A 14,297-nucleotide genomic window follows, 5' to 3' on the forward strand; every position below is an offset into this window, starting at 1 on the left:
CCTTCCTTCCTTCCTTCCCTCCCTCCCTCTCTCTCTTCCCTTCCTTCCTTCCTTTCCTCCCTCCCTCCCTCTCTTCCCTTCCCTTCCCTTTCTTTCCCTTCCCTTCCCTTCCCTTCCTTCCTTCCTTCCTTCCTTCCTCCCTCCCTCCCTCCCTCCCTCATCTTCTTGAGTTCAAATGTGACCTCACATACTTATTAGCTGTGTGACCCTAGGAAAGTCACTTTACCCTGTTTGACTCAGTTTCTTCATCTGTCAAATGTGTCAAGAGAACTCCAAATGTGGTCAGGAAAAGTTAGACATGACTGAATAGTAGCTGTATACCTTAGAGAGAGACTTGATAGGAGTCGGACCTGTGATTTCATTGCTATTAGGGGATTGAAGAGTTCTTTAGCTTCATAATTCAATGTTTTAGGCTTGAAATCTGATTTTCCCCCAAACATTTGCAAAGCTGGAGGGAGAATTCTTACACAGTGAAGCTAGAAGGGGCTTGCCAGTATCCACTGAGATTTGATCATGTTTGGAAGCTGGAGCGGGGGCCCAGTGATAGCCAAGTCCCTCAGATCGTTTTTTGGCTCTGCATTTGTTGTGGCTGAGGCAGCAGCTCCTGGAAACAGACCTTTTGAGCCAGCCTAGTGCTGGGGATAGAGCAAAGACTTGGGTTTGCAAGAGGCATGGATTCAAATCCTGTCCCTGGTGCTTAAACCTAGGCTAGTCCGGTGATGGCAAACCTATGCCACACGTATCGGTGCTATGGGGCTGCATGCCAAGGATGAAACATTTGCTGTAGTGTAGACACTTTGTGCACTATAGATGACAATTCTACCTATACTAATTTACAGTTATATATTACAATGATACATTTTTACCATGAAATTATGGTGTTTTTTCTCGAAGTGACACACCACCCGAGTTATGCTTGTTTTTTGGCGAATTTTGACACACCAAGCTCAAAAGGTTGCCTATCACTGGGCTAATCCCTTCAAGTCCCTGAGCCTTGGTTTCTTCTTCTGTAAAATAGAGAGTATAATCCTTTTAGAGTCCCTTTCACCAGGTTGTCTTTGAGGATGGACCGAGATGATATAAATCCTAAAGCTGCAGATCATTTTTGCCACTTCTATCGATGCAGGGTGGGATTGTAATATGCATTGGTGGGGAGGGTACACACACCAAGAAATCATGACCCTTGGCAGAGCCAAAGAAGTGGGAAATTGGCCATTTGTTAAGTAGTTGCCATGGTGATAGTCATAACCACTATATTCCACTGGTAGTGTGGTATAGGGGATAGATTATTAAACTAGGAGCTAGGATAACCTGGGTTCCAAGCCCCTCTCAAGTCCTTACTAGCTGTGTGACCCTGGGCAAGTCACTTAACCGCTTTCTGCCTCATTTTCCTCATCTGTAAAGTGGATAATTATCAGATTTATCTCACAAGGTTATGATGAGGTAAATAATGCCTGTAAAGAAAGGATTTTTGCAAAACTTGGACTGCTATCATTAATAGTAGGGTAGTAGTAGTAGTAGGTGGTGGTGGTAGTTATAGTAGTGATAGTAGTAGTAATAGTGATGGTGGTGGGTAGGTAGTAGTAGTAGTAGTAGTAGTAGTAGTAGTAGTAGTAGTAGTAGTAGTAGTAGTAGTAGTAGTAGCAGTAGTAGTAGCAGTAGTAGTAGTAGGTAGTAGTGGTGGTGGTAGTGGTGGTGGTGGTGGTAATAGTAATGGGTGGTAGTAGTAAATAGTGGTAATAGTAATGTAATGGTACTAGTTGTGTAGTGGTAGTAGGTAGTAGTAGTAATAGTTATAATAATGTTGGTAGTAGTAATAGTAGGAAAAAAGTAGTACATTATTCTGATCCTGGGACAAATCACCATTTTGCTAATATTTCTTTATACTCGGGGTTTTATATAGTCTATAGAAGTGAGACCCCAAACCCTGGGCTAAGAGCTGGGGCCAATTAGAACAGGCACCTGCTCTCGAGGCGCTCACCCCCTAATTGGGAAACAACCCACAGAAGAATGCCCTTAACCTAGAAGTATCCCAAGGAGGCAGTAGCGTGTGATGGGAGAAGAAGCAGGGCAGAAGGCAAGGGCCAGAGGAGCCAGGAGCAGGGGAGGTGATAAGGGAGAAGGCCTGGGTAGCCCTCCATCTTACTGGCATGGGGATTCCCATATTATCCAAGTTTTGTGAGCAGCACCAAAGAGCTCAGGTGGGTTCCTCTTGGCCCAGCAGCGTAGCCAGTGGAGAAGGCAAGAGGGAAGGAGAGCACTCTTCGCTGCCTGGCTGGCTCAGATGGGTCCGGGGTGGGGAAAAGGCATCTCCCAAGGGTGGTAGGTCCATAAATGGGTAAAAATAATTGCTTTTTCTAGATGGCTATTCTTATCATGATCATCTTTTACTTCTGATCTTTTTCTATGGGATTCATATAAAAATGGTCCTGGGACAAGTTGTTGTCCTGTTGCTAAGTCTTCCCTTCAGACCAGTTCCAAGGCAGAAGCGTGCTAAGGGTTGGGCACTTGAGGTCAAGTGACTTGCCCAGGTCACCTATCTAGAAGGAGGCCAGATTTCAAGTCTTCCTGTGTTCTAGTCACTGCACCACCTGGCTGCCCTTTTCCGCGCTCTCCTCTGCCATTGTGTTAATCCACATTTTTTCCTCCAGGAGCCTTTCTGGGTCTTGGTTAATTGGTTTTGCCAGCTGAGTCATTCAACAGGTATTGAAGCCCACATTATGCTTCAGACACTGTTGCTAAGTCCTGGGGATTTAAAGAAAGGCAAAAACACAATGAATTCTGCCAATGAGTTCATGTTCTCCTAGGGAGACGGCATGCCAGCGAGCTGGGAGGGACCTCAGAAGCCACTAAATCCAATCCCATCATTTGACAAATTAGGAAATTGAGTTACTTGCTCAAGGTCACCAGGTCAATAATCAAGGGCAGTAATCAGAGGTAGGATTTGAATCCAGGACCTCTGCCTCAGCCAGGGCAACATCTCTCCAGAGTTTCCTCAGGGGGGTTTCCAACTCGGAGATGGGTTTTTGTTTCACTGGCACTCAGAAGGCTGATGCTTTTGTTTTTATCCCTAAAATGCATTAGTCATTGTCCTCCTTGCCCTGGGACAGATGGAAATGTGAAATACTTCAGTGCAACCTAATTTCCCTCTGGGTCCTGAGCATCCTGGGGGACGATGTCATCATGCCGTGGAAAGCCACAGAAACTTCTGGAGCAGGGCTGCGCAGCCAGTGAATCATTCAGCCCGTTTGCTCTTGTCTGTCTCGCAAATGGACATCAACGCGGCCCCGTTGTGTGCCATGAAGAACATCTTGTTTCCACCTCTGGCCAGAGAGCTTTGCCACTGGAGCAGCCCAGTGTGTCCTTGGTCTGATAAACAAATACTCGTGGTTTCTGGGGCTCCGGCCAACCAGGGCTCAATCAGGGCCCTGAGATAGCATCTTGCTCAGCCTCTGAACTTGTGAATGAGGAAACTCGACCTCAGAGGCTTTACCCAAGGCCACATAGCAAGCAGTGGCAAAGGCAGGGCTAGATAGCCTGACTTTTTACATAGATTTCCTTTCGTTGAAGGAGGTAGTGAATTTGACATTCAAAATTTATTTCATAATTCATTAAAATCTCTAGGAGTGCTATCCAAGTGCTTACCCAAACAATCAATTATTTGGCTGTCATGAGAACCAGATATTCTCTGTCACTACCTGTGAAACCTCTCTGAGCATCAGGATCTTTATCTGTAAAAGGAGAGGGTGGGGATGGCTAGGTGGTATAGAGCTTCAGGCTCAAATCTGGCCTCGGACGCGTCCTAGCTGGGTGACCCTGGGCAAGTCACTTAACACACCCATTTGCCTTGGAACCAATATACAGTATTGATTCTAAGATGGATGGTAAGGGGAAGGAAGAAGGAGCAAGGAAGGAAGAGAGAGAAAGGGAGGGAGGGAGGAAGGAAAGAAGGAAAGAAAGAAAGAAGAAGAAAGAAAGAAGGAAGGGGGAGAAGAGGGGAAGGGGAAAGAAAGGAAGGGGGAAGGAGGGAAAAAACAAAATAAAAAACAAAGAAAAAGAAAAAAAGAGAAAGAAAGTAGACCAAGCCAAGGCAAAGGTTACCCAGGTAATAAATGATGGAGTAACATCTCATCTTCTAATCCTAACCTCTGTTACTTAACTTGTGATCCTGGACAGGTCCCTGAGCCTCAGTTTTTTCATTTGTAAAATGAAGGTGTTGGACTAGATGGTCTTTTTCAATTCTGGAACTTTGAACTCTCCCTGGTCCTTTGTTCCTCTGAAATATATAGGGTTGGAGTGGATGACCTTTCAACTCTACCATGTACCTCTCTAAGCCTCAGTTTCCCCCTCTGTAATTTTAACTAGGTATGACCTCTGTAGTTACTTCTGGGTCTACAACTTTTGAGCCTTTGAAGACTTGTGCCTTCTTTGTCTCAGTCTACAAAACAACTTCTTTATTCACCTTGCTTTCCTCTCATTTTTCCAGGTACCATTTCATCCACCAAGCGGACGGGGATTCCAGCCCCTCGAGAACTTTCTGCACCTACCTCGAGAGAGAGAACCGCCCTGAGAGGTCCCTCCAGTGCAAAGAAACCAATCCCCAGCCCGATATCTTCCAGTACCCCAACTCCCACCAAGCACTTAAGAGGCAACAGTAAATCCAAGTTAGAGAATGATGCCGGGGACAAGGCAATGCTGGAATCCCAGGTCCGGGAACTCCTGGCAGAAGCTAAAACAAAAGATTTTGAAATCAGTAAGCTCCGGAGTGAACTCAAGAAATTCAAAGAGAAAGGCTCCCCGAATGCTGCAGAAGGATCTGATGCTCTTGGCCAGAATGGCGACGAACTACCATCTTCCCCTGCAGATCTGGATCCTTTGATAAGAACTCTTCGGTTGAAGAACAAGAATTTTGAAAAAGAGCTCGTAGATCTTGGGGAAGAAAACCGGGCTCTGAAAGAGAAACTGGCTTATATGGAGCATTCCCCCAGCTCGGAGGCTGCCACGAGCAATGATGGGGGCAGCAGCCTACCCACACCAACAACTCAAGAAGAATCAAGCTTTGGAAGCCCAACGAGAAACCAGATGTCAGGGGAGACAGAGGAGTATAAACAGAGTATGACCGGGAATACCCTCCGGACATCTGGGTCCTCGAGCAGTGATGTGACGAAGGCTTCTCTGTCCCCGGATGCTTCTGATTTTGAGCACATCGTCGAGGCTCCTTCCCGGCCCTTGTCCTCTGGCAGCATCACCTTCAAGAGCCCCCGGTGCTCCACGGGGGGCAGCTCCCCCAACAACATCAGCGAGCTGTCTGTAGCTTCCCTCACCGAGAAGATCCAGAAGATGGAAGAGAACCATCACAGCACCACTGAAGAGCTCCAGGCCACCTTGCAAGAGCTGTCAGACCAGCAGCAGATGGTCCAAGAGCTGACGGCCGAGAACGAGAAGCTGGCGGACGAGAAGACCCTGTTGGAGACGTCCTTCCACCAGCACAGAGAGCGGGCCGAGCAGCTGAGCCAGGAGAACGAGAAGCTGATGAACCTCCTGCAGGAGCGAGAGCAGGAAGACGAGTCCAGTGGCCAGGACAGCAAGGTCAAGGAGCTCGAGCAGAGGTGCAGCGAGATCCTGGAGAATGCCAAGTTCGAGAGGGAGAAGCTGCTCAACATCCAGCAGCAGCTGACCTGCAGCTTGCGGAAGATCGAGGGCGAGAACCAGGGGGCCGTCGAGATGATCAAGTGTCTGAAGGAGGAGAACCAGCAGCTGAATGGGCTTTTGGACAGGGAACGGCACAACAACAGCCTGGCCACCCAGGCTCTGGAGGACTGCCGGATCACCCTGGAGGGGCTCAAGATCGAGAACGCCTCCCTGAAGGCCCAGCTGGAGAGCGAGAAGCAGAGGGTGGCGGAGATGAGTGCCCAGGGCCAAGGGAGGGATAGCTCCGAGGTGCAGGACAAGCTCAAAGTGGCCCGGGCTGAGAAGGACCAGCTGGAGCTGTCCTGTATCGAACTCAAGCAAGAACTACTGAAGGCCAACAGTGAGATCCAGCACATTCAGAATATGCTCAGCAAGGTGAGAGGGAGAGGGAGAAGCAGAGGGAGAGGGAAAGGGAGAGGGAGAGAGAAAAGAGGGAGAGGAAGAGAGAGACAGACGGAGAGACAAGAGACAGAGAGAGAGAGAACACAGCAGGGTTTGAACCCCCACACCAGGGGTATTTCACCTGGGCACCGGGTACTATTTTAGCACTTTCTGTAGACAAGTAGACTTGTGAAATGTCTGCTTCCATAGGGTTAGCTTCCTTTGAAATTTTATTGGAAAAAGAATCCATAGTCGTTACCAGATTTAAAAAAAAGTGAAGAATCCCAGCCTGTGGTGTGGTACAGTGGAATGAAGATTTGGTTGGGGATGTAGAGGATGGCATTCAGAGACCCAGAGCAAGTTACTTACCCTTTCTGGTTAGCCCCTGGGAATTTACTTGGGGAAGAGGAGGGAAAGACACAGAGAGAGGGAGGGAAGGAGGGAGAGAGAGAGAGACAGAAACAGAGAAGTGAGCATGTAACTTTTGGAGCTCTCTGCCCCTTTATCACCTGTGTGATGTGGGGTAAGTTACTTCTCCACCCTGTGCCTCAATTTACTCATCTTTAAAATAAGAGGATCAGACTATTTGACTTCTTAGGTCTCTTTCAACTCTAGAGTTATAGTTCTTACTGTTCTAAATCTTGTGAGAGGGTTGGACTTGATGACCTCAGATCTCTTCTGGCTTGAAATCTATGGGTCTATCTGTAAAATAAAGATCCCATCAGTCATATTCTCCCTGCCCCCACCCTTTTTCCTCCCTCCCTCTCTATGCCCCCTTTCTCTCCAACTCTCCCCTCTCCTCTTTTTCTCATCTGTCTCCCTCTCTGTTTCTTCTCTCTCTCTCTCTCTCTTTCTCTTTCTTTCTCTTTCTCCCTTTCTTCTCCCCTTTCTCTCCCACTTCCCTCTCCTCTTTTTCTCATCTCTATTTTTTTCTCTCCTCTCCCCCTCCCCCCTCTTCTCTCATATCTTTACCCTCTCCCTATCTGCTGGTTCCTTCCTGCCTTTAAAAATGCCCAAGTCTTGCCATCCTTAAAGGACCAAGGGGCACTTAATCCATACTTGTGTTCTGATTGATGGATGAAGCCTTCTCTGACCCCATTGGCTTGGGTCACTCTTCCTTTCAGGGCACAGATGTTGCTTCCATTTTTTTCTCCTCCTCATCTCACTGCTTATCTGGTGGGTCCCTGCATAATAGCTTCATTATTTGCTTCTCTTTCATATGTAGCTACTTAGGCGCCCCCTTTTCCCCAATTCACTTGAGTTCAGCTAGCATTTACTGAAGGCCAGCTATGTGCCAAGAACTGAGTAAGAGCCTAGAGACCCACAGACAGAAATAGAGGACAGTCCCTGCCCCCAAGGAGCTTGCATTCTATTGGGAGGAAATGGCTGGTTCACACAAATCCAAAAGATCAATCAATGGCTAAACGTTTCTTAAACATCTAATGTGTGCCAGGTTTATTGAGCATCTAACGTGTGCCAGATGTGGTGCTCCACTAAGGGAGATACCAAAGAAACAGAAGGCAGTTCTTGCCCTCGAAGTGCTCATGTTCTACTGGGAGGAAACAACAGACGCATAAGCAATCCAAAATAAAGACCAAGCTCATAAGCAAACTCAAAATATAGACAGAGTGTTTTTATGATTAAAGGAGTGCCAAGCACGGGGCAGGGGGAATTGCTTACAGCCATGGGTAGGAGGCAAGCTGGAAATTCCAAGAGACAGGAAGAAAGGGGGAAAGAAAAAAAAAGGGGGGACCAGCTAGGTGGCTTAGTGGATAAAAAGTCAGGCCTAGAGAGAAAAGATCCTGGGTTCAAATTTGGCCTCAAACACTTCCTACCTGGGTGACTCTGGGCAAGTCATTAAAGCTGATTGCAAAAGCTCTTAGTGCTCTTCTGCCTTGGAACCCATACTGAATGTCAATTCTAAGACAAAAGGCAAGGGTTTAAAGAAAAGAGAGACAGGTGAGGAAGCATAGGGGACAGCCTGGGCAAAGACCTGGAGAGGGAATTCCATGGCTCATGAATAGTGAGTAGGTCAGTGTGTTTGGAGTGCCAGATGCTTAAATTAATAAGGAAGGGGAAATCAACTGCGGCCCCATGGGAAGGACTTTTAAATGTCAGAGAAGTTTATATTTTATCTGTAATCTCACTGTTAAAGAATGTGATCAATGGTTGAGGGCAGAAGACATTTCAACCCCCCAGGGTGCCTTCTTGCTCTTGGCTTGCCTGGGCCCTAGAATCTGCGTCCCACACTTTAAAATGTTGTTGGCTTTTTTTAGCAGAGGGTAAAAGGGGCGCTTAAATTACTGACCTGAGAGTCTTTAAATGAAGAATAAATAGATTCAGGTTGAGTCACAAGTTAATATTCAAACAAGAGAACTCAATTCTATTCTCAACCATGGACTTGACACACTATTGTTTGGCACAGTGGTGGTATTATTATACTGTCAAAAATGAGGTGGCGCCAGACAGAAAAATAAGGTCATAAGGCACTCAGTCATTCAAGGGGATGCCTGGGTCACAGTGGGAAGATCACTGACTTTGGGGTCAGGAAAATCTAGGGTTAAATCCAGCTTTAGACATGTAAGAGATAAGTGATCCTCGGCAAGTCATTGCACCCCTGCCTCAGTTTCCTCATCTGTAAAATGGCAACCTCAGTCACAAGCCTGACTCTGGGCAAGTCATTGTACCCCTGCCTCAGTTTCCTCATCTGTAAAATGTGCAACCTCAGTCACAAGCCTGACTCTGGGCAAGTCACTGCACCCCTGCCTCAGTTTTCCTCATCTGTAAAATGAAGAGGTTGAGCTCAGTGACTTCTAAGGTCCTTTTTTAGCTCTTGAAATCTGATCTTATGAAATGATGTTGGAGAGACAGCCTAGGGTTGTGGATTCTTTACCACTTAGCTCTGAATCTGGGGCAAATCACTTAACCTCTGACTCACGGGAAACCCACGGGGACTTATCTTGAAGTCCAAAGTCATTTGTGTAGTGAAGCATGGGATTTAGACCCAGGTCCTCTGCACCACATGGTAACAGACTGGAGGCTGCTAAGGAATTAGGAGCAAAAGAGCTACCCTTTAGGAGGAGACCACCCTGACCACCCCTTCTCACATCCCCTGCAGCCACTACTAGAGTTAGTCTCCATTTCCTTCCCAGACCCCCCACCTTGGCAAGAGAAACTTGGGGTGACCGCGCTCCTCCCCCTAGTCTGGAGAAAAAGCAACAGAAACTCTAAAGAGAAGAAAAGGCCCCGGGAAAGCTCTCCCGGGATGCTTTGTGTCTTTGCCATCCTCCCAGCACCAGAGAGTTAGCATTCATTCGCTTCATCCCCTGAAAGGAAAAAGACTCTATTTAGAACTGAACAGAAGATTGGCCAAGTTTCTTAGCAGCATCTTTGTTCTGTGGCTAGGTGTGTGTGTGTGTGTGTGTGTGTGTGTGTGTGTGTGTGTGTGGAGGTGTAGAAGAAAAGCATCAGGATTTGGAGTTGACTGGGGGGGGGGTCCCTTGTAATTTTTCAAGTTGTTAGATCTGAGTTTTGTTATTGTTGCACCATCTTTTCTCTGCAAAGCTAAGATGGCAGACCTGCTGTTGTTCAGTTGTGTACAAGTCTTTGTGACCCCATTTGGGGTTTTTTTGGCAGAGATACAGGAGTAGTTTGCCTTTTTTTGCTCATTTTACAGATGAAGAAACCAAGGCAAATGGGGTAAAGTGACTTGCTTAAGGTCATGGCTAATGAAATATTAGATGCTTTTAAAACCTGATGCTGAGAAGGGGTCCATCAGCTTCACCAGATTGTTTGCCAAAGGGGGAAAGACCTCTTTCCTAGAGGCTAGTGTTCAAGTTGAGCCAGGGTATCAAACTTTAAACAGGGCACACACGGAGGGGAGGGGGGACCCTCTCTAGTGATTTTGATCTCCCTCTGTTGGGAAAGCATCATCCCTCAGCTCTAGCTCTGCTGAAGTGGGGGCAAATTACACCAGTATCTCTGCCAAAAAACCCCAAATGGAGTCACAAAGAGTTGGACACAACTGAACTGCATGGGGAAAAAGAAGGAAGAGGAGGAAAAGAACAGAACCCTTAGGCAGCCCAGGAGTCGAAAGATTTAGGGGATCCAGCTGTGTTTGCTGTTGAAGTGAGTGCCTGGAGCACAGCGAGCAGGGAGGCCCCAGAGTGCCTTAAAACCCTGTTGGCAGGGAGGCTTCGGAGGCTTCAGATGACAAATGAAGCCCATCTCCGACTTTTACTGCAGTGTCTGGAGGTTTACCTCTTAGTAGACTGCAGGTTTTGCTTTGAGCTCCTTCTCCTGGCTGGCTTCATCAGGACCACATATTCTCATGGCATCTATTATATGCACACAGTTTAGTCAGCCCCAAACCCCTAAATCTTAGCCTTTGTCAATCTCATATTTAAAAAATAAATTTTTTTGATCTTTTGTTTGGAAATCATATACATTATTGGTTTTCTTTTTATTTTCTCCTCGGAGAATCCTGGCATAATAAATGAAATAAAGAGAGATAGAGATAGAGAGAGAGAGAGAGAGAGAGAGAGAGAGAGAGAGAGAGAGAATGAATATATTCCTTACCCACAGTCTCTACATCTGCAAAAGAGTGAAGAACAGGGCATTTTCCTTGGGGCTAGGTTTGATCATTATCATTTAGTAGTGCTCACTTTTAATAGTTCAGCTGTTATACATGTGTGTTGATCAGTTCTGGTTTCGCTCACTTCCCTCTGCATCTCTTCATAAAAATCTTCTCATTCTTCTCTATGTTCTTCATATAGGGCAGTGATCCCTCCTTATGCTCCCAGTTTGTTGGGCCATGTCAACAGAATGATAAATACTAATAACCAGTGATAACAGTAAATGCCCTGACATCCTAATGCTTTGATGAAAGCATATGAAGCTCTTCTTTTATCCACCTGCTGGACAGCCCATAGAATATTGGAGAGTAATAACTCCAAAGCAACAGGTCTGTCTAGGAAGATAAGAATGAACTAATACTAATGATAATAATAATAATGTAGCAATAGCTCCTATTTATATAATGCTTTAAAATTTACAAAGCACTTTTCCACACAAAAGCCCTCTGAGATAAGGCATTGAAAATGTCATTGTTCCCAATTGACAGGTAAAGAAACTGAGGCACAGATGTGGTGGGAAAAGGAAAGAGGAGCTCTGAATGGGTAGACAGCAAAATATAGTATAAAGAGCATTGATTACAAAGTCAAAGGACCTAATTTCAAATCCCACCTCTAATGCTTCCTTCCTGAGTGACCTTGGGCAAGTCACTTAACACTCCTGGGCCTCAGTTTCCTCATCTTTGAAATGAAGGTGTCAGACTAGATATGACTGCCAAGGAACTTCCCAGCTCTCATCTGAGTCCAGCCAGGATCTCTCAGGAGAGCAGAGTTGACTTAACATCTGGAAATTTCGTTAGCAATTACTCATTAGCCTTTGCTTCATACCTTGACCTCTCCACCATTTTGAAATTTTAACAAATCTCCAGCCAAGCAGATGCAATCTCCTCTTTTTCGAGTAATTATTACCTTTCACTGTTAAAGGAATGGCAGTAGCTTCCCATGAACACATGCCCCCAAAAGGGCTGGGAAACAGATCTGGAGAGAAATTCATTCAGTGAATAAAACTGATTTTTTTTGCCATAATCCAACGAACCAGAGAAGATCCTATTCTGTAAACCTTTCTCTATTCCTTGGACCTAGCCCTAGTAGAATCATTAATCATTGAGCTCATTAAAGGCAGGGAATATTTTTTATTTGTGTCCTTGTGGGCCCCTTGCAGTTCATTTCTTTCATGTCCTACTTTTCATGAGGTTTTCTTGGCAAAGATATAGGAGTGGTTTGCCATTTCCCTCTCTAGCTCATTTGACAAATGATGAAACTGAGGTAGATGGGGTGAAATGACTTAACCAGAGCCACCCAGATAGTAAATGTCTGAGGCCAGATTTGAACTCATGAAGATGAGTCTTCCTAATTCCAAGCCCAGTGCTCTTTCCACTGCACCATATGCCTGGTGCATGGTAAGAACTTAACTAAAGTAGCTTGGTTATGAAGAAGAGATGAAAAAATGCAAGTTTCCTCTTTTCCTTAAAGAGATGAGGGACTGGGCATAGGACACCAACATGGACTCATTTCCTGTGCTTGATACTTTGGGGTAAATCTGGTTCCCCTATGCCTCAGCTTCCTCATCTGTAAAATGAGGTGGTTGGACTAGATGACTTCTGAGGACCCTCAAGCTCAAGATATAGCACTAAGTTTTACTCCAACTAATTTCTCTCCTTTCCCCCTTTCCTTGTTCCATATAAGGGATAGATGTCTGGGGTAGAGAAGAAGGGAGGAATAGAATTAGAAATAAAAGTATGATTAAAAAATATATACATATATTCACGCATACATGCATATATGTGTATACATTAATAAATATGTTTAAAGTGGTGGTTAAGTTGAATTTAAAGACAGAAGAGAATTGAAATCATAGATTTAGAGCTCCAAGTGGCCATAGCCTTACCCCTCCCCCCCTTCACTTGGCTATATCCCACAGATTTTGGTATAGTGTCTCATTGTCATTATCTTTAATGAAATTATTGATTGTTTCTATGATTGTTCTTTGACCCACTTATTCTTTAGGTTTAAGTTACTTAATTTCAAGTTAATTTTTAATCTAGCATAATAAAGTAGAAAGATGACTAGCTCTGGGGCTGAATTCCACTTTGATACATTGTGGTGTGGCCATGGGCAAATCACTTCTCCCTGGGTCTAAGTTTCCTTGTCTCTAAAATGAGTCCATTGGATTCAGTGGCCTCTAAGTTCCATTTGAGTTCTGGATCCCATATTCTATGGTCCTGCTGTCCAGAGAAGGACACTGGGTTGCCTCGGGACATGCAGCTAGTCAGTGACAAAGCTAGGATCATGACTAGCAATCCCAGTGCTCTATTGTTCTTTTCACTGGTTCATATTGTACCAACCTTCTGTCTTTGTTGTTGTCCATTCATTTCAGTTGTGTCCAATTCTTTGTGACCCCATCTAGATACTAGAGTGATTTGCCATTTCCTCCTTCAGCTCATGTTGAGGAAACCGAGGCAAACAGGGTGAAGTGACTTGCTCAGGATCACACATCTAGTGAGTGTCTGAGGCTGGATTTGAATGCAGGTCTTCCTGACTTCAGCCCTAGTGCTCTATCCACTGAACCCCCAGCTCTTGTGCAGCCTTTTCTCTTGTCTGCTCTAGTTGGGGATTTTTTAATGCAATGGTTTCTTGGAGCTTTCTGAAGGGATTTTCTTCAACCACTCGGTTGTTTTAAGAAGCTTTTTTCTTTCTCTGCGATCTGACTCCATCTCTTTGTCAGCTCTTCATTCATTTACCCACAAGGACAGTGCAGATGAAACCAACCAACTTGGCCAATGCACTCCAATTTTGGGAAATGGGAATTTTAAAACTGTAGCCACTCCTCATAGCATTGGCAGCCTTGGCCCACTTGGCCCAGCCAAGGAGAAAGTGAATGAAATGAAGGTCCCTGAGCAGCCAGAGGAGGGGAAGTCACAAAATCCTTCATCAGCTCCTCTGCTCAGAGGAGAGCCCCATGGTCTCTCATTCAGAGCCATTTACTCCTACTCTTCACATAAAATTAGTAATCTCCCAGAAGAGCAGATGGAACAGGAAGGATCTGGAAGCCAAGGACCTGGGTCAGACCCTTGGTTCCTCTCTGAGAACCCCAGTGTGACCTTTAGCAATCTCCCTTTCCTTTCCAGACTTATATTTCCTTATCTTTCAAATGAGAGATTTGATGGGATAGAGTAGAAAGGACTACTATGTGAAGGCAGAGGTCCAGGGTTTAAATTCTGTCTCTTCTCAACGTTGGTTTTTTTTTTTTGCTTTTTAATATTTTTAAATTATTTTTTCATTGAATTTTAAATCAAATATTTTTCTCAAGTTTCAGATTTAATTTTTAATTTTTAAATTTTAATTATTAATTAATTAATTAAGAATATTTTTACATGGTTACATGATTCCTGTTCTTTCTCTCCCCTCCTGTAACCAGCGCATATAAATTATTTTTAAATATTCATTTCCATTCTGAATTTAAGCACCACCCAAAAATGAGCATCCCCAGACAGAGTAGAAGAGCGCTTAGAAGATGCTTAGTAAATGTTTGTTGACTAAGAGTCATAGATGGCAGCTGTAAGAATTCCTAAAGCCCAGAAGTTTAGGACCTTT

General features: G+C 45.0%; 1 protein-coding gene across 2 annotated transcripts in view; it reads left to right on the forward strand.

Moving 5' to 3' along the window:
• SPECC1 (sperm antigen with calponin homology and coiled-coil domains 1) overlaps positions 1 to 14,297 on the forward strand; it is a 191,758-nt gene that overhangs the window by 74,216 nt on the left and 103,245 nt on the right. For both annotated transcript variants that reach the window (XM_044673005.1, XM_044673006.1), the window contains exon 2: positions 4,487 to 6,066. In XM_044673005.1, coding sequence (XP_044528940.1) covers positions 4,487 to 6,066 — 1,580 coding nt within the window. The remainder of the gene's footprint in view (positions 1 to 4,486; positions 6,067 to 14,297) is intronic.

The sequence above is a fragment of the Gracilinanus agilis genome, chromosome 4 (genome assembly GCF_016433145.1).
Source record: "Gracilinanus agilis isolate LMUSP501 chromosome 4, AgileGrace, whole genome shotgun sequence".
Classification (NCBI taxonomy): Eukaryota; Metazoa; Chordata; class Mammalia; order Didelphimorphia; family Didelphidae; genus Gracilinanus; species Gracilinanus agilis.